The 21568-nt window shown below is 39.0% G+C and overlaps 1 protein-coding gene across 3 annotated transcripts in view; it reads left to right on the top strand.

Annotated features, from left to right (window-relative positions):
- Positions 1 to 20672, top strand: part of LOC131029170 (uncharacterized) — a 262261-nt gene extending 241589 nt beyond the window's left edge. For all 3 annotated transcript variants that reach the window (XM_059218132.1, XM_059218133.1, XM_059218131.1), the window contains exons 11-12: positions 19503 to 19845; positions 20147 to 20672. In XM_059218132.1, the coding sequence (XP_059074115.1) occupies positions 19503 to 19845; positions 20147 to 20545 (742 nt within the window). In that variant the 3' untranslated portion in view covers positions 20546 to 20672. The remainder of the gene's footprint in view (positions 1 to 19502; positions 19846 to 20146) is intronic.
- Positions 20673 to 21568: the final 896 nt, after the last annotated feature.

The raw sequence follows: 21568 nt of genomic DNA, 5'->3' as shown, positions 1-21568 counted from the left end.
GTCTCTCTTCAATTTGAGCTTTCCAATAGAGTTCTTCTATCAAATTATGTGTATGGTCAAACCCAGATAGAACTCGCACCTCATTCTCAAAGGACCTCATGAATTTATCCTTCCACTCGTGAACATTTAAAGGTGTTGTACAGGTCATTGGCTATAACTGAAAATCAGAACTTTGTTTCTTGTCTTCGCCGCCCGCAAAGCTTCTCCAAGACTCCTTTTCTTCACCACCCACTAGCAGCAATTGCTCAATATCATGACGAGGATTAGATTCTACTAGATCTTCAAGTTTTTGCTTACCACCAACTTCATGAATAGGTAAATCAGATTTGTATTTCAAAACTTCTTTAAGTTTTCCTTCATCAAGAACTATATGGTCCTCTAACTCTACAACACAATCTGTTTTTTGAGCCTCATCAGGGTCAAAGGGAAATTCATCCCACACAGGTTCCTTGTCATCGCTAGTTGCCATCACACCTGGATCCCAAGTGTTAAAGGGTTGATTACTTTGTTTAGTTAAAAAGTGCTCACCATAGCTCCATGTATCATCCAACTTAGATCTTGATTCTTCTCTTGGTTTCCACACATTGTTATTTTCACCAAGTGCAAGGCTAGAACCAAGTGATGTTCCATCTTCCCACTCAAAAGGTGGATTGTCATATGTTTTCACTATACCCATCTCAAACAATGGGTTATCAACAATCTGAAAAGTATTTCCTTTTTCCAACTTAGACCAACAATCCCGCTGTCCTAAATCTGAAAATTCCAATTTAGGACATTGCTCACAGACTTTCAGAATTTGATCAAGCTCATTCTTCAAACTACGAGTCTCAACACCATTGTTCTGAAATGCAATTTCTGATTTGTCCTCTAAAGCTGCCCCTTGAATGTCATCATTTTGGCATATTTTAAACTCACAAAATAGGACAGCCTCTTGGTCATTAGGAACTTCATCATTAGCTGCAATATTTTCAGCTTCATAACATGGATCTCTACCCAACAATATGTTAACCTTTTCCTCTTGTTTAACATCTTCAATTTTCATCTTCTCTTCCTCTAGAAGCACATGAGTGCATTCGACACTGTCACTAGCTCCATAAGAAACATTAAGAGATTCATCATGCACAACCTCAAATGTTGTTTTTTCCTCTTCTTGAATCACAACCTCATCAATGGTAGGTGCATGCATGACATGGGAATCATCATCAACCTTCTCAAGCTCCTCACTTGAAGTTTTTTTTTCCTCCTCTTGAGCAAACAAAGTAAGAGCTATTATATGGTATTTTTTATTTCCAAACTCAGTCTTGTAGCATAATTTTGGATGGTGGTTCATGAAACAATTGAAAGGTAATTATTCCTTAATGACTTGAGGAAGTGTATCATATTCCTCAAACATGCCAAGAATTTCTTCTCTAATCTTCTCCTCATATGAACCCATCACTAAACTCTGAATTTCTGCTGAAAGCACAGGATGGCAGGAATAACCGACTTCTCTATCACTCATGGAGAATTTGATCAACTAGGACATCATGTTCATCATAGTGTCGAACTTTTTCTAAACTCTCTCCACAGTCCCAATGGCAACCTTCTAATCTGATGTTCTCTCTGCCATTGAATCAACCACTGTTTCTCTGTCACTCAAGGGGAACTCTAATTAATCGGAACACACAGGTTGGCAGGAAAACCGGCTCTGATACCATTGAAATATCCCAGACCAATTTTTTCAATTTGCCAATTACAAAAAGTAATGCAACACACATCCGTTAGGGTTAGCACTTAAACCAAAACGATGCGGAATACAACTCTAACCAAGAATGTACACCAGGATCCCGGGTTTGGCAAAGCGTGAGCATATGGTCAGAGGGTCTTAAAGCATTCTGAAAGTAACTCTAACCAAGAATGTGCCCAAAATGGACTAGCATATGGTCAGAGGATCTTAGTGCATGCTGAAAGCAACTCTAACCAAGAATGTGCCCAAGATGGACTAACATATGGTCAGAGGGTCTTTACAATTACAACTGCTGAAAGGAAAACTCGACACCAAGCATGTGCTTTCAAACCCAGGGTGGGAATGGAGCTACCATATGGCGGAGATGCTAAGAACTTAGAAATGGAATTAAATGTACATGACAAGCGTGAAATGAAAATGTGAAGAAATGCTGCCAGTACTACTGTTCAGCTTACAATATGATAGTGAATGCTTGCCAAGATCATAAGATTAAGACTGTACAATGCTGCAAGCATAGATGAAAAACTCGGCGAGCAATTCAAAAACTCGCGAGTAATCGCGATCCATAATCCCGCGCGAGTTAATCGCGGAAATACTCGGGGCGATTTTTTTATATACTCGCCGCGATTTTTTTGGCAAATAATCGCCTTTAATGGCCAAAACCCGCCCGAAACGCGGCACAAAATGCGAGAAAAACGCGACTTAAGTCGCAGGCAAAAAAAAAACCGAAGTCTTTATTCCATTTCGCGGCTCGCGCGACTCCGGAAGGCAAAAAACGCCACGCGATTTGCATAGGGTTTGCATTTGCACGCACGACCAGGTATCTTTTTGTATTGTTTCATTTCGAATACACAGTCATTTTGACTGTGTAATACACAGTCATTTGAAATGACTGTGTATTACACAGTCAAAATGACTGTATTGTTTGCATTTGCACGCACGACCAGGTATCTTTTTGTATTGTTTTATTTCGAATACACAGTCATTTTGACTGTGTAATACACAGTCATTTGAAATGACTGTGTATTACACAGTCAAAATGACTGTATTGTTTGCATTTGCACGCACGACCAGGTATCTTTTTGTATTGTTTTATTTCGAATACACAGTCATTTTGACTGTGTAATACACAGTCATTTGAAATGACTGTGTATTACACAGTCAAAATGACTGTATTGTGTGCATTTGCACGCACAACCAGGTATCTTTTTGTATTGTTTTATTTCGAATGACTAAGACTGTGTAATACACAGTCATTTGAAAATGACTGTGTATTACACAGTCTTAGTCATTTCAAATGACTGTGTATTACACAATCACAGTCATTTCAAATGATTGTGTAATACACAATCATTAGTAATTAGTAATTACAATTTACAGTCATTTCAAATGACTGTGTATTACACAGTCATGAGTCATTTGAAATGACTGTGTAATACACAGTCATTTGAAAATGACTGTGTATTACACAGTCACAGTCATTTCAAATGACTGTGTAATACACAGTCATTTCAAATTTTCAAATGACTGTGTATTACACAGTCATCATTACACAATCACAGTCATTTCAATTTTCAAATGACTGTGTAATACACAGTCATTTCAAATTTTCAAATGACTGTGTATTACACAGTCATCATTACACAGTCACAGTCATTTCAATTTTCAAATGACTGTGTAATACACAGTCATTTCAAATTTTCAAATGACTGTGTATTACACAGTCATCATTACACAGTCACAGTCATTTCAAATGACTGTGTAATACACATTCATTTTCAAATGACTGTGTATTACACAGTCATCAGTCATTTGAAATGACTGTGTAATACACAGTCATTTCCAAATGACTGTGTAATACACAGTCATTTCCAAATGACTGTGTAATACACAGTCATTTCCAAATGACTGTGTATTACACAGTCATTTTCAAATGACTGTGTAATACACAGTCATTACAGTCATTTCAAATGAGAAATGACTGTGTATTACACAGTCATTTTCAAATGACTGATGACTGTGTAATACACGGTCATTTGAAATTTTGAAATGACTGTGTAATACATAGTCATTTTCAAATGACTGATGACTGTGTAATACATTAATCATTAATGTACATTGTAATTAATGACTGTGTATTACACAGTCAATTGTGAAATACTCATAGTCATTTGAAATGACTGTCAACTGTGTAATGTCAATGTGTATTAAAGTATTTCATTTAAATTTAAATTTGAAGTTAAAAACTTAAAAAAATACACAACCAATTAAAAATTTTAATTTTAGAGAGTCATCTATTTTGACTGTAAATAAAATACAGTTATACAGTCATTGTAATTTTTGGATGTTTGTGATTTTTTTTGGTAACAATGTTATTTATCTCTAAATGTTGCCTCTCTTTTGCTAGGTTCTTTTCCACATCTTTTTGAAAGAAAATGGATTCAGCTTCTACAGTTAAAGTTGGTGGCAAAAAGAGAGACCCTTGTTGGAAACATGCGAGACCAGGTCCAAAACGAGGAGATGTTTTTTGCAACCATTGCAAAAAAATTGTAAAAGGTGGCATTAATAGGTTCAAATATCACCTTGCAAAAATTCAATGCCGAGATACCACAAGCTGTACGGAATGTACTGAAGAGGCTACGAGAGATGCAATAGCAACGCTTGAAGCATATGATCAAAGGAAGGCAACAAAAAAGAGAACAGCAGAGGCAATGGCAGCCCCAAGGGCAGATTTGAGTTCCATGGGGTCACATACAGATGTGGGGACATCTGGTTCTTCCCTTGGGCCACGGATACGAGCAAAGGGAACTTTGGACAGCAACATGGAAAACTTCTTTATTCCACGTAACACTCCTGGTGCACAACCTGGATTGCTTGGCACTGCATGGAATAAAGAGGCTCACCAACAAGCCAAGGTGGCGTGTGCTAGATTTTTTATCTACAACGATGTTCCGTTCAATGCTATTTCTAGTCCATCTTGGGACCAATTGGTCACCGCGTTGACTGTGGCAGGTAAGGGGTTCAAATCCCCAAGCCGTTACGAGGTAAGTGGACCGTTATTGCAGGATGAGGTCCAAAACACTCATGCATTAGTGGAAGAGCAAAGGACTATTTGGGAAAAGAATGGCTGCACCATTCTTTCTGATGGATGGACAGATGGTAGGAACAGGACACTCATCAACTTTCTAGTTGCTTCAGGAGGACAGTTAGTATTTTTAAAATCAATTGATGCCTCCAATGAAGTGAAGAATGCGGAGACCTTGTGCAACATGTTGGATGAAGTGGTGATGGATGTGGGAGTGCAGAATGTCATCCAAGTTGTGACTGATAATGCAGCTGCATATGTGGCAGCCGGCAAACTTCTAATGGCTAGACATCCGACATTATTTTGGAGCCCTTGTGCTGCCCATTGTCTTGACTTGCTCCTTGAGGACATAGGGAAACTAAGTTGGGTAAAGAAAGTGGTTGAAGATGGAAGGAATATCACCAAATACATCTACAATCACACATGGGTCCTGAATCTTATGAGAGAACACACTGAAGGTAAGGATCTTGTGCGGTCGGGGGTCACACGCTTTGCTACCAATTTCCTCACCTTGCAGAGCATACTTGCTACATTGCCCAACCTGAAGCGGATGTTCGTGAGTGAAAGATGGTTGGGGAGTCCTTATGCTACAAAGCCTGAAGCAGAGAAGGTTGTGATTGCCATTTTTGATACTAATTGTGCCAAGATGGTGGAGGAGATCATCAATGTAAGTTTTGAAACTTTAATTGATGATTTATTATTTAATTTTCTAATATTTCAATCTGCTGATTTTGTTAGATTTTTTATATCTAGGTGTCGGAACCGTTGGTGAGGGTGCTACGAATGGTGGATGGGGATCATAACTCCATGGGGTATCTATATGAGGCCATGGATAAGGCCAAAGAGGCGATTCAACACTTGTATGGGTCAAACAAGACCAAGTATGAACCCATATGGCGCATAATTGATCGGAGGTGGAACCATCAACTCCACCAACATATTCATGCTGCTGCCTACTTCTTGAATCCCAAGTTTTTTTACTCTCCGAGTTTCAAAGCAGATGCAGAGGTTAGAATTGGCCTTGACACATGCATTCGGAGATTAGTTGATGATGAGATCCTTCGAGACCTGATACTTGATGAGTTGCAGAGTTATAAGAAGGCCATAGGGGAATTGTTTTCTTCACCTGATTGCAAACGTAGGAGAGCCACCTTACGACCAGGTAAAAAAAAACATATGTTTAATTTTTACCATTTATTTCTCTCTTTAAGATTATTGAAATCTTTACAAGTTATAAATCACATTTTGTATCCTTGCAGATTTGTGGTGGGAAGATTATGGTGCCACAACGCCTAATCTTCAAAAGCTTGCCATCCGCATATTATCACAGCCTTGTAGTGCTTCTGGTTGTGAGCGCAACTGGAGTGTTTTTGAGAACATCCACACAAAAAAGCGCAATAGGTTGACTCAACAACGCTTGAATGATCTTGTCTATGTGCGGTACAACATTCGATTACATGAGAAGAAGGTGCTAGGGCAAGATTCACATGAAGCACTTGACTTGGATGACATTGATCCATATGCAGCAGAATGGGTTGCTTCTCCTGATGATGTTGATAATGATTTGGATCCATTCCTTACTAATGAGCAGCTGAGTGAGTTGGAGAGGGCAGGAGAGGAATGGGATGCGGAAGTGGCAGCACGTGAGGAGGAGCAGGAGGTTGATCATGCAGAAGAGGCACCTGTTAGTGTTGAGGATGTTGCCACTACTTCAGCACCACCCACCCAGCGGCCACAATCTATTTTGAGCTTTAGTCGTAGACGCAATTTATGATTTCTTATTTTCATAATTTCATTGATACCAAACTTTGAACTTGATATGTAATCAGAATTTCAGAGGTTCTTGTTTTGTGGTCTATGACTCTATAACTCTATGAGACTGTCACTATGATACGTTGATATGTATTGAACTCTTATACATATGTTGCACTTGGTTTTTGGTTTATGCTATGATACTTGCATTTGTTGCTATGTATTACCAAAAAAATTTGATTTATATATCATGGAAATCATATATGTTATACAAATTTGGTGTAAATGTGTGTTTTTGAATTATATATAAAAAAAAAATGTATTTTCAAATGTTCGATAAAGTTGTCGAGTTTTGCCGAGTTTTGGCGAGTCCCGAGTTTTTAAAATTTTTTGGCCTTGCCGAGTTATTGCAAAATCCGAGTTTTTCATCTATGGCTGCAACAATATAGAAGACTCTCCCGGGCTTAACAAGAATGATAAGTCCAAGAAATTCTACTCAAGGATCAATCTTAATATTCTGATTTACGACAGACCTGTACTTGAAATGCTTAATCAGCAACACATGGAATCACTAAAATGCTCATTACTCTCTCGATACTAGTCTGAATGACCCAAAACCAAAAGCAATGGCTTCCTATGAAGGAGGCGACCAAACCAATACCAAGAAATCAGACATTAACCCAACATATTATTTAACACGAACCCCAAGGCAATTCCCAGCAGTGACGCCAGGCAAGAATGGCGATTCTTCTCTATAAAATAAAACACTTCATAATAGAATCTGCAAATTTGCACAAAGGAGCGCCCAGCCAAAACAAGAGGAAATATGCAATACCCAGAATGAATATGTTTTTTTTTTGAAATATATGAGTGAAACTACAAATCTGCCCTACTAACCACGACTCCCGAAATGAAATGAAATGCAAATAACTAAACTTCCAGCACAACTCAAGCTACAATGCAATCCTCACTACAAACTCTCACAACTACACTAAATCACCACTAGTTGCTATCTTTCAAGCAAGAAGCAATGCCAAGGCTAGGAGGCATTCATTCCTCGAAGCAACCTGTTGACGTGTATTTTGTACACTATCAAACACAGAATAAAATACCTAAAGGTACCTTATCCTCTCTTGAGTAAAGCCTCCGAATGCTGAAGATGTCGCGAAAAGGATCAATCGGGATGACTTCAAGGTTCTTGTATGTAGGGTCTCTACGTGTGGATAAGCTCTCTGTGGTATGATGTGATTTGCTGGAATCACAAGGGGACTTACATTTGATGATTAAACGTCTGATCTGCTTTGAATATTGCTGGAACACAGGCTCTTACTAGCTTTGATTTGAAAAAAAGAAAAAAGATGAGGGCGAGGAAAGGATCTAATTCTAATACTAAGAATGTAGGAGCAATGAATGATCTTTGATGAAATTCTAACTAAGTCTTGTTTTGACATCCCAGGACCATCTCCACAAGGTTAGTGCGATCTTCGAAGGAAAGCTTTATGATGTTCAAATCATCACTGCAGGCATAGACACCATCAGGTTGATGCATATCAATGAAGAAGCGACAATTGAAGTTAAGCTTAAGCTGAATGATTCCAGTTGACTACACAAGGCAAGTCTGTAATCAACAAACTGCTAGTAGTATGGATATACGAATTCCACCATCAATCAAGCACATTTCTTCCACTCATCTAATAACATGAAATTAAATACGAGAAGTATAGAGACCATGCAAATTGTCGAATCGGCCCATAAATTTCACCATTTCTTCAATGAAGTTACAAGTCTTTTACAACAACATCTTGGCAACAATCTTTGCCTTCTCTCTCTACTCTACTCTAATTGCTATTCTATCAACTAGCTAATCACCTTCTAACTACTCTCTATCTGCCTTCTAACTGCTTCCAACTATATTCTAACTCTTATCTATATCCTTTACAAAATGAAATGCCAGGGCTTATATAGTGCCCTCAATACAATTCGATGGCTTAGATCAATTCGAGATCAATGGCCAAGATTTTACAATGAAAACCCTAATTAGGGTTTGTTACAACCATTACATAACATTTAATGCTTGACCAATGATAAAATTGTATTGCTTGGACACATGTCCTCTCTAGAAAATTCCACCAATGGATAGCTGGGGTAGGTACATCGGAGTTTGTGCCACCTTCCATGAGTTAGGTACATTGAATCTGGACATGCTGAGGTGGACCACACTAACTGGAGGAGTGATGACTGGGATGCCACCTCATCTGACACTTGTAACTTGGTAGATATTCAACTTGATGTTGTTGAGAAGCTAGCTTTAATTAATTCATCTGGAACTACCTGCTTCTTCAACGAACCCTTTGCTCTTACTTCTTGTGTCCTTGATTTGCAGGATGATTGTTGTACCTCGCCTTGGAATACTAGATTGGAGAAGTCGCCCTTGATGACGTTAGTCCAAAGAAGGCCGTCCTTGTCGATGCTAGGCTGGAGGAGGTCGCCCTTGTCCTTGCTTGATCGTCCTTGATGAGAACCTGTCGACTTGTAGATCCTCCGGGCTTTGGAGTCGCCATCTTGATACCTACACAACATTTCAAAATTAGTAATATATCTTGAAATCTAAAAATTAAACTTTAAAAGGAAGATTCAAGATTTTAATTAAGAAACTTCATGATAAATCTTTAGTTATCATTTCCTAATTAACCATGCAATACTTAGACTTTTCTAAAAAATGTCTAAAAAAATCAAACCTTGAATAAGGGTGTCAAGATGATTTTGCCATACCTCCTCTTGAGAATTAACTCTAAGAAATGATGTAAAAATAGATGAATTTTGCTAGGCAAAGTGTAGATCAAAGCCTTCTCTTGAACAAATTGCGCCTCCTTTAGCTTGGAAAAGAACTCCACCTTCCTCTTCAAAAATTTGGAAATTCGCCTTCAATCTAGCAAAAAAAATACGCCTCTCCAATAGCCTTCAAGATGAATGTCGCCCTCCTTAGTCTCCACACTTGGGATAATTCGCTCCAACTAGACCAGATTTCGTACCTCCTTCCTTGCTCCTCAAATTGCACTTGAAATATGAATGAATGATGATTAAAATTGCTCAAAATACCCCCATTATATAGGCGCTCACCACTTCATTTTCCCATAGGCCGACTTGGTGGAAAAAATAAACAAAGATTAATAAAAGGAGAAGGCTGACTTAATTAAGCAAAAAAATGATACCTCAAGCGCCCTTCTTTTAAATTTTAAATTAATAATAATTAATTTTAAATGCCTTTATAATTAAAAATTTCGATTTTTTTTTTTTAAGGCTCAAAATTAATTATTAAATGCTATGCGCTTTTCATTAAATGCCAATTTAATTAGAATTTTTAAAAATATTTCGAAGTTTTTTGGCGAACTTGGCATCTAGTGCGATTTGCTAAAATAAGGCAAAAAATAATGAATTTTGATAACTTCGCTCTGGTCCCTTGGAGAGGGACAGGAGCGCCTTTTCACTTTTGTCCTCAATCCTTCATTTTTTAATTGTCAATTCACGTTATGGGGCTAACAATGATCCCTTTCGTCCCTTCAGTGCATGTTCAACTCGTTTTTTGCAAGGCAAAATTGATGTTCTAGAGATTTTCGCCCTGGTCCTTCAGTGAGGGACAGGAGCGCTTTGCCTTGGTCCCTTGGAGAGGGACAGGAGCGATTTTGCAAATCCAAGCTTATCTGTCCTTTGTTAGGCTTCCAAACTATCTTCAACGGGCTAAAAATGCCTTCTTTCATTCGTTTCAATCACAAAACTTGCTTCGTCCTTGCAAGAAAATTGCACTTTTTAGAAAATCGCTTTGGACCTTCAGCAAGGGACAGGAGCGCCTTTTGCATCCATTGCGCAAATTCTTGATCATATCAACCTCAAGGCATTTTAAACATCATTTCAAATTCCCGTCCTGGCTTAGATTTGTCCAAACTTGGCGAGAAGGACTGGATATTAGGTTTTTCACCCTGGTCCCTTGGAGAGGGACAGGAGCGATTTTGCAAATCCAAGCTTATCCGTCCTTTGTTAGCCTTCCAAATTATATTCAATGGATAAATCATGTTTTCCTTGGTCTCTTCAAATCATAAAATTGTCTTGATCCTGCAAGAACAGTGCAAATTTGAAATTCAAGCTCCGGTCCTTCAGTGAGGGACAGGAGCGAATTTTGTCTTCTAGGCCAAAATGCTTCACTTTTCACCATGAAATGTCTTGGCTAAGGAAGATATCATCTTGTTACACGCCATGAATAAGAGTTCAAGTCTAAGAAAGGTCTAAAAATGTGTATATAAAGAAAATCGCTCTGGTCCCTTGGTGAGGGACAGGAGCGCTTTTACCTTTGTAGACAAAAACTCCATCATTTCATTGTCTTTGATCAAGTCTGGATGCTCTATCATGCTCATTTCGTCCTTCACCATGCCTTTGATGTTCCAATTTGACCAAACAAGGCCAGGAATGACTCAAATAAGCCCCTTTCGCCCTGGTCCCTTGGTGAGGGACAGGAGCGAAATTCGCTCTGGATCCTCAGTGAAGGACAGGAGCGAAAATTGACTTTTCGAACTCTCTATCAGGATAATTTTTATGGAATATAACATTTAAGTATAAGTCACTTATACTTTAAGTTATATTCCATATATACTTTCAGGATGTTTGAGAGTGGTTTCAGACCTTCAGGAGTTATATTGCAAAATCTAGTTTTTTGAGGTTTTTTAGTTTCCAGACTTAGTCAAATTTCAGGATCAGGACATTCCAGACTTAGCCAAATTTCAGGATCAGGACTTTCAGACTTAGCCAAATTTTCAGGATCAGGACATTCCAAACTTAGCCAAATTTTCAGGATCAGGACATCACTCAAGCCGGACTTGCTATCCTATTGATCTCCCCGATAGCACTCAAAATGCAAAGGCCAACTAACAAAACCCTAAAAGACCTAAAAAACAAACCCTAAAAAGCAAAAAAGCAAGGGTCCCCATTTGCAATGGGGCGATGTGTGAAAACGTCACAACACAACCCCAATACCATTCCAGTAGAGTAACATTATAATAGACATAAGATAACAAATGAAGAGAAGAGGCCTCCATTTATAAGCTTAACAAGAAATCTCTAGAGGCTTCTAGAAAGTGCGCCCTAATTTTACATTTGAATTTTCCTCCAAGAGATGGCGCCACTTTTAAAAGCTTAATTAACCTTTATTTTAATTCACTTCTCTTCATAAAGTTGGCACCCCCTTTTCATAAGCAAGATTTTAGACCTTAGGAAATATTAAATCCCTTCCATGATGCGTCCACCCTTGAAGACCACCTTTTAAAACAACTTGAAGTGATGACGCTAGGACAAGGGATCAACTTTAAAATATAACATTAAAACATAACATTATTTAAATGAAATGAACTTATCTCTCCAAAAATATTCCAAGGCCAAAAGTGACGAAGCCAACTGAACCAACTGAAGAAGAGAACCAACTGTGCCAAAATAATCAGGACCATTGCCAGAAATAGAAAAATAGTAAATTCCAAAAAAGTGCTCGGAACGCAAAGCTGGACAAACCACTGCGAAGCCCTCTGAAAACCCAGAAAGAATCCGCAATCCAAACTCTAATTCATGAGCAACAACCACCTCCAAAATTGGAAACCCTAATTTCCTTTCCAAATAGCCTACGGGTCTCTAGAATAGGCCAATGGACCACTGAATGCACATCACTGAGAAGGGGACATTACAACTCGCCTATGTGGAGCCATTTCACCCATGCTCTTTGCTGCTCCGAAACATAGTTTCTCAGATAGCCTTCCAACCACTTGTTCAGTATCTCTGTTTGTCCATCGGTTTGGGGGTGATAACTAGTGCTTGGAGTAAGCACCGTACCACTCATCCTAAAGACTTCTTGCCAAAAGGTGCTTAGGAACTTGCTGTCCCTATCACTCACAATGTTTTTCGGCAACCCATGCAATCTAAACACCTCATGAGAAAACAAATCTGCAACTTGAGCTGCTGAAAAAGAGCTCGTGATGGCAAAGAAGTGAGCAAACTTTGTCAGTCTGTCCACTACAACATAGATACAATCTTTGCGTTGAGCCTTTGGCAACCCAGTGATGAAGTCCATTGATATGCTTTCCCATTTTTGGTTGGGAATGGGAAGAGGTTGCAGCAGACCAGCAGGTAGAGTGTGCTCATTCTTGTTCATCTGACAAGTAGGACATTCCTGGATGTAGCGTTGAACTTCCCCTTTCAGCCCTTTCCAAGCAAATCTTTCCCGAATCTGCCTATATGTCTTGAAGAAACCCTGATGACCAGCAAGTGGAATGTCATGGAATGTCATCAAAATCTTCTTTCTGAGCTTAGAATCAGCCACCACAAAGATTCTACCCTTGTAGTTTATCAGCCCGTCAACCACCTTGTACCTTTCATCATGAAAAGTACCTTCAATGATGCTGATTGCCAACTGATTTTTGGCATAATCAGCGAGCAACATTTCCTTCCAATCAGCAGTGAGCTCACACAATGAACTCAGATGAGGTCTCCTAGATAGAGCATCAGCCACAATATTGTTTTTCCCTTTGACATACTCGATGTCAAAATCGTAAGCTTGTGTTTTTCCCTTTGACATACTCGATGTCAAAATCGTAAGCTTGAAGCTTACTCACCCACTTTTGTTAGTCTCTCGTTCAAATCCTTCTGATGCATGAAGTGCTTGAGACTATTGTGATCAGTCTTGACCACAAATTTGCTCCCCACCAAATATTGTCTGAACTTAGCTAATGCATGCATGATTGCAAGCATTTCCTTGTCATAGATGGAGTAGGTCCTTTCAACACCTCTTAATTTTCTGCTCTCAAACACAATGGGATGCTTGTCTTGCATCAAAACAGCCCCAACACCTTCTCCAGATGCATCACACTGTAGCTCGAAGGGCTTGGAGAAATCTGGAATTGCCAAAACCGAACAAGAGCTCATGATCTTAAACTTATCAAAAGTAGTTTGAGCCTTTTCTGTCCAACAAAAAGCTCCCTTTTTCGTGAGGTCAGTAAGAGGAGCAGCGTTCTATGAATAGCCCTTCACAAATCTTTTGTAAAAACCACAAATATCCAAGGATCCTTTCAAATGAGTCAAGTTCTCTGGGGGTGGCCAAACAACTATTGCCTTGATCTTTTCGGGATCAACCTTCACTCCATCAGCATTGATTATGTGACCAAGGTAAAGTAGCTCCTTCATTCCAAATTCACATTTGGATTCTTTGGCAAACAGACTTTTTGATTCAAGGATGCTAAGCACTTCCTCTATGTGCTTGAGGTGTTCTTCCCATGTCCTGCTGTAGATCAGAATGTCATCAAAAAAGATTAACAGGAAGTTCCTCGACTGCTTCTGAAAGACTCTGTTCATACAAGACTGGAAGGTAGCAGGAGCATTAGTCAACCCAAATGGCATGACTAAAAACTCGAAGTGACCATAGTGACATCTAAATGCTGTCTTCTCAACATCAGACCCTCTCATCCGAATTTGGTAGTAGCCCGACCTCAGATCAATCTTTGAGAAGAACTTGGCTCCATGTAGCTCATCTATGAGGTCATCTATCCTTGGAATGGGGTATCGATTTTTGATGGTGCTTTGATTCAAAGCACGATAATCCACACACATGCGAATGGTACCATCCTTCTTCACAAGAACAACTGCTGAAGCGAAAGGACTCTTACTTGGACGAATGAAGCCCATCTCCAAGAGTTCCTTAATGTTTTTCTCAATCTCATCCTTTTGCTTCTTAGGGTACCGATATGGAGTTGTGATAACTGGTTTAGCCCCTTCCTTGAGCTCTATGACATGCTCTGGGCCTCGTTCGAGAGGTGGCCCAGGAGGTAAATCACCAAACACTTTACTCTTCCTAGTGAGTAAGGACTGGATATGAGGAGGGTAGTCCCTCTTTGTTTCAACCGGACTAGCTGGGAGAATCATACATTCCGCAGACCACTCAACTTGATCATGCCGAATCAACTTTGCCATTCACTTGAATGACACGATCCGAGGTCCACCGTTAGACATTCCTCTTAACACCACCTTCTTCCCATCGGATTGAAACTTGAGCTCCATGGTTTGCAGATTTAGGGAGATCTCTCCAAGTGAACGCAGCCATTGAATGCCTAGGACGGCATCCGTATCTCCAATGTTGACTACGTAGAAGTCATCCTTGACTTCATAGTTGCCCAATTGCATAGACATATTTGGGATCTTCTTGGTGCAAGAAATGTGAAACCCATCAGCAACCATAACCTTGAAGCCTTCAAAATCTTCTGTTTGCAGCCCTTTCTTTGCCACCACCACTTCATCAATGAAGTTATGCGTTTCTCCAGTATCAATCAAAGCAACTATTCTCTGCCCCTTAATCATCCCTCGAACCTTGAAGGATTCATTTTTTTGAAAGCTCGAAAGTTGAGCCAAGGTACCCCCACTTCCTTTTTCACCTTCAGATTCTTCGGGAACTCTTTCCACTTCGTTGTCATCACAATCTGATTGCTGGTCTGAAGAATCATAATCGCTTTCTCCAGCTGAATAGTATTCAATTTGATGAATTTTGACTCCCTTTGGGTAAATATGATCTTGGGACCATTTTTCTCTACACCGGAAACATAACCCCTTTCTTCGGAGTTCGTTAAGTGTCTCTGGATCCAGCCTTGTGACATGAGTGTTATGATGTTTGAACTCCTTATGGTGAGGTCCCTTTCCTTTATCCTTTTTGTGAAATAATGGCTTGGATTGAATTTTTGCCTTAGGAGCAGCCCACTCCATATTTCTTGCTTTTTCCATTGCCTCTTGTAAGGAGGGTGGATCGAAAGCTTTAATCCAACCCTTGAGTGGTTCCATAAGCCCTTCACTGAATAGGATCACCCACCGCCTCTCGGTGATTCCTGTGACCATTACTGAAAGCCTTTGAAATTCAGCTATGTAAGCATCGACTATGCCATGTTGTCTAAGTTGTGCCAATTCTCTGAAATGCACTTCTGGATCCTTTTTCTCGAATCTCTCTGTGAGCCTATTGGTGAACCCATCATAGGTAGTGATCGACCGATGCCCCAAGGTGACTAGACCATGGTACCACCATTCGTGTGCTACCCCATCTAAATGAAGTGTAGCAAACTTGATTGCCTCCTCTTCTGTCATGGGTCTAAGAGCTAGATAGTTGTCTAACTTCTGTATCCAAGCTCTAGCTGAACTACTGTCACTCCCATCAAAATGTGGAAGCATAACCTTGTTGATTGCTTGATGCAAATCCCTCTGTACTGTTGCTTCCCTATCTTCACGATGTCTCCCATGTCCTTTATTCTTCCTTTTATGGTCCACGAAATCATTGTAAGACATGTACTTGATTTCATCAGGAAGAGACTCATACTCAGCACGATCAAGTCTCAACTGTTCCACAAATGATGCATTCTCTCCCGGATCGGGTTGAGGGTTTACTGGTGCCAAGAAGGTGGGTTTAAAAGGCCTGGAAGAAATGTTTGTTCTATTTGAGGTATGCGGAGCAGCATGTTCACTATGCTGGTTGGAGCCGCTGTGTTCTCCGGTGTGCCCTTAATTGTTCTATGAATTAGAACTCTGACCCATTTTCCCCTTCATGAGAGATACCATATCCAATAAGGCATCCATCTTCCTCTCGAACCTCCTTCCCGGACTTGGTGTTCTTTCCCTTCCTTTTCCACTTTCATCCCGACTGCTTGTAAACCTCTCAGTACCACCCACTGGCCTTTCACTGCCCCCATTTCTGTTTCCGGAGAAGACTCCCAATGAGCCCTCAAAACCTCTGATGCTATCTGACCTTCAAGAACTTGATACCACTGAAACTGAAACTGACTTGTGGCCTTTTTATCTTCCCTTGCTAACTATCTTCTTTCTCTGTCACTCATAGAAGGTTTGTTTCACAGGATGGCAAGATGTGAAGCTCTGATACCACTGAAATATACCAGACCAATTTTTTTCAACTTTTCAATTACAAAGAGTAATGCAACACACATCCGTTAGGGTTAGCACTTAAACCAAAACGATGCGGAAAACAACTCTAACCAAGAATGTACACCAGGATCCCGGGTTGGGCAAGGCGTGAGCATATGGTCAGAGGGTCTTAAAGCATTCTGAAAATAACTCTAACCAAGAATGTGCCCAAGATGGACTAACATATGGTCAGAGGATCTTGGTGCATGCTGAAAGCAACTCTAACCAAGAATGTGTCCAAGATGGACTAACATATGGTCAGAGGATCTTTACAATTACAACTGCTGAAAGGAAAACTCGACACCAAGCATGTGCTTTCAAACCCAGGGTGGGAATGGAGCTACCATATGGCAGAGATGCTAAGAACTTAGAAATGAAATTAAATGTAAATAACAAGCATGAAATGAAAATGAGAAGAAATGCTGCCAGTACTACTGTTCAGCTTACAATATGATAGTAAATGCTTGCCAAGATCATAGGATTAAGACCATACAATGCTGTAACAATATAGAAGGTTCTCCCAGGCTTAACAAAAATGATAAGTCCAAGAAATCCTACTCAAGGATCAATCTTAATATTCTGATTTATGACAGACCTGCACGTGAAATGCTTAATCAGCAACACATGGAATCACTAAAATGCTCATTACTCGCTCAATACTAGTCCGAATGACCCAAAACCAAAAGCAATGGCTTCCTATGAAGGAAGCGACCCAACCAATACCAAAAAATCAGACATTAACCCAACAGATTATTTATCACGAACCCCAAGGCAATTCCCAGCAGTGACGCCAGGCAAGAATGGCGATTCTTCTCTATAAAATAAAACACTTCATATTAGAATCTGCAAATTTGCACAAAGGAGCGCCTAGCCAAAACAAGAGGAAATATGCAATACCCAGAATGAATATGTTTTTATTTTGAAATATATGAGTGAAACTACAAATCTGCCCTGCTAACCGCGACTCCCGAAAATGAAATGAAATGCAAATAACTGAACTTCAAGCACAACTCAAGCTACAATGCAATCCCCACTACAAACTCTCACAACTACACTAAATCACCACTAGTTGCTATCTTTCAAGCAAGAAGCAATGCCAAGGCTAGGAGGCATTCATTCCTCGAAGCAACCCCAATACCATTCCAGCAGAGTAACATTACAATAGACATCAGATGCCAAATGAAGGGAAGAGGCCTCCATTTATAAGCTTAACAAGGGATCTCTAGAGGCTTCTAGAAAGTGCGCCCTAATTTCACATTTGAATTTTCCTCCAAGAGATGGCGCCGCTTTTAAAAGCTTAATTAACCTTTATTTTAATTCACTTCTCTTCATAAAGTTGGCACCCCTTTTCATAAGCAAGATTTTAGACCTTAGGAAATATTAAATCCCTTCCATGATGCGTCCACCCTTGAAGACCACCTTTGATGAAGCTAGGCCAAGGGGTCAACTTTAAAATATAACATTAAAACATAACATTATTTAAATGAAATGAACTTATCTCTCCAAAAACATCCCAAGGCCAAAAGTGACAAAGCCAACTGAACCAACTGAAGAAGAGAACCAACTGTGTCGAAATAATCAGGACCACTGCCAAAAATAGAATTTACTAAAAATAGTAAATTCCAAAAAGTGCTCGGAACACAAAGCCGGACATACCACTACGAAGCCCTTTGAAAACCTAGAAAGAATCTACGATCCAAACTCTAATTCACGAGCAACAACAAACTCCAAAATTGGAAACCCTAATTTCACCCATTGAGTAGCCTACGGGTCTCCGAAATAGGCCATCGGTCAACTGAAACATTACACCTGAGAAGGGGACATTACAGTCTCTTACTAGATTGGAGTCCGGTGATAAGGGGATGGTGTCTCTTGTGGGTTGATGCCTATGAAGCTTGTAGAAGATATATATAAAAGCACTATTTTGTCATGGTTTTCTCCTGTGAGGGTTTCCATGTAAATTGTGTTTGCATCTCGTGTTCACTATTGTGAGATCTTACTTGTGTGGATGTCGTTGATTAATGCTTTGTGATTGCTAAAGTTTAATAAGTGAAAAGTTGTCTTATACTGATTCAACCCTCCTCTTTGTATAGTGTGTGTGTTTTCTTCAGTCTTTTATCATGCATTATGTCTCAAATAAGTTTACTCGGTTTTTAAAAAAAATGAATGACAAAGTTACTCTTTGAGAGTGATTGAGTGTTTTGGTAATGGATCTTGATAATTCAAAATTTGTTATTGCTGCTTGGGAACAAGCGTGAGACATGAATGTAGCTCCATCTGTAGTTTGGCCTAAGTAAGGACAATCTTGACATTTGAAAAAGGAAAATGAATAAGATCTCATCCAAGACTGCAAAATCACTTTGATGAAGATCTTTGCTCAATTCTTTGTAATGTGTATTACAAGACTTGCTTTTACCAGAATACATGTACAAAGTGCATCTTTGAAGATGCGGAGAAATTTATCTTATAGGTTTAAAAATCATTAGAAATATAGCCAACCATGGGCACGCCATTTCTTAAGCTGGATGAATTCTCTCAGAACAGGCAAAAATCTGCCCTATGTGATGACTAATAAATGCAAGCAGATACATATATGGCTTGCTTTGCTCAACAGTAATCTGAAGACGCAGATCCTGCCTCTTTTACTGATTGTGGTAATTACAATAATTTTTTTCTTGACAACTGTAATATATAAATAGGACAAAAAGTGGTTGTGTTGAGTTCAAACATGACCATCGAGACTGATTTAAAAACAGAAAATTTCAAAATTCTAAAACAAATACCATTGAAAAGCTCCCGATTCCATGTGCTATCTCTGTTTTTCTAATTTTTTATTAAAGGGGATCCTATCAAAAAGATGTTCCTCTCTACTTTGTAGTTTCTAAAATTAAAGGGTTGCCACAAATGAAACAAGAGTATAATTCTGATGACTGCACTTGTGAATATGCATTTTTGCAGGGTGCAAGAACCATGTAAGGACATGGATCTGGATAAAATCAAGGAAAAAAGATATGATTCTCTATTTTCAAAAAGAAAAGGCAATGCCACTGGAGGGACTTTGTATGATGAGTTCGTTATCTATGATGTGAGTCAAGCAATAGTTAGATATATAGTCCATTACAGAACAATAGGCCTTGATTCAGGGTCACTGAATCCTCAGACACTGCAGTCTCAGCAACAGAACCTTGTCCGCATTCCCTATGAGCTGTCAACAAGCTTCACAGGATATAATGATTCAGAATGTCATTTCCGGTTGGCAGAGTCCCAATTTTTCAGAATGTCTAAAAGGAGTGAATACAAGGTAAAAATGTCCCAATGGGATGCTTTTCAAATTCAAGTTTTAGTGTTTTAACTTTTGATGTCTTTTATTAATGATCTAGTCATCATTATATTAATCATAATATGTCGCACTTGTCTGACAAAAGGTGTTCTGGTCATTGCTTTTCTTCCATAATCTCTAAATTTATTATCTTTTCTCCCCAGATACATAGAAATTAGCATATATCCAGGATATAGCATTTATCATTATTCAAAAAACTGAGGCTTAAATGAAAATAATTAAGAGAAAATTACAGTGTACCATCTAATTTTGATGGGTGCAGGTAGTAAAGGTGGAGCTTATCCTGAACATAGCATTAACTAAAAGCTATGAGAAGGCCAAGCAAAAATTCATAGAAGCTAAAAAGCCACTGGAGGAGATGCTTGTATTCCATGGCACTGATAGGAATGCAATTGAGAAAATTGTGGAGGAAGGATTCAAGATAGGAGGAGATGGGATACCTGTGAGAAATGGCCGTGCATATGGCTCAGGTGTATACACCGCATCAGATGCTTCCATCTCAATACCATATGCCAAGGGACTCAACATGCTGCTTCTTTCTCTTGCACTTATTGGGAAGGAAGGGTCTGACTACAAAACAGGTGGCAGTCAGAATATTTTTGTTCTTGATAAGACTGAGTATCTCCTTCCTAAATATATTGTTCATTTTGAAACGAAATAGCAATTTCTCTAAAGAGCTGGGGCTGCTTATAATCCCAGTTAGGTTGTATACATTAATTATGAAATTTTCGTAATGCTATATGATGTTGAACAAATGAGAAAAAATACATGAAAATCTCCGTTTTGAATGAGGATTGATTTTCATAACAATATAGTATATACTTGACGGGATCAAAATCAAACAATAAGGATGTAGGATGTTGATTCTAAAGCCAATGGCAATCCTGCACGTATTAGTCAATGTAACCAATCATAATACCATTCTATATCATGTACATTTGCTAGGAGATGAGAAGGAAATGTTGCCGCTTCTATTTTGAAGTAAAAAATTATCAAACGAATCAGATGTAGTCCTGTTACACGCACAACTTTAACCTTGTTCCCTAAATTGCAACAAAGCTGTTACCAAGCATATCTCAGATTTATGTTATGTGTAGGTTCTATTTTGTATTGAATAGGTGAAAATTTACTTGCCAATGACACTCAAAGTTGCGTTGTTTATTTTCCTTTATCCCAGTTTAGAAAAGTTATCACTAAATTCTCCAAGTTCGGCCAGCTTCATATTTGTACAAGTTAAATGAGAATGTTCTCCCTGTTGGGTTAGCAGTGAAAAGGATGCTGACTGTAGGGTTTTCTTAACAGTTCAAAAGCTCAAAATTTTATTTGTTATAGAAGTTACAATTATGTAGTCAATTGTTCATTTTTCATCATATTTCAGCATTACACACTTTAAAAATTATCACCTTTGCTTTAACCATACAGTACTTTCTCTCTACTGCTTTTAAAACAAACATGGGTGCAAATTTAAATTTATTTATATTTTAAAATTCTCATGGTATATTGAGGACGGCAAGGAAAAAATGTGTTAGGCTACAGTAAAGGTAAGGGCTCGCTGTGGCTGGCTGCTGCCAGCAGCAGCCATTGATTTTGCAGGTATAGAGGCTGGTGGTCTTGATCCACCCTTGTTTTTTCAAAAGGTATGTTTACCATTTTTTTTTCTGAACTTTGGCCATGGCAGCAGACA

Source organism: Cryptomeria japonica, chromosome 3 (genome assembly GCF_030272615.1).
Source record: "Cryptomeria japonica chromosome 3, Sugi_1.0, whole genome shotgun sequence".
In the NCBI taxonomy this organism is placed as follows: domain Eukaryota; kingdom Viridiplantae; phylum Streptophyta; class Pinopsida; order Cupressales; family Cupressaceae; genus Cryptomeria; species Cryptomeria japonica.
Note: the sequence above shows the minus strand (reverse complement) of the source record. Positions and strands in the feature narration are given on the sequence as shown.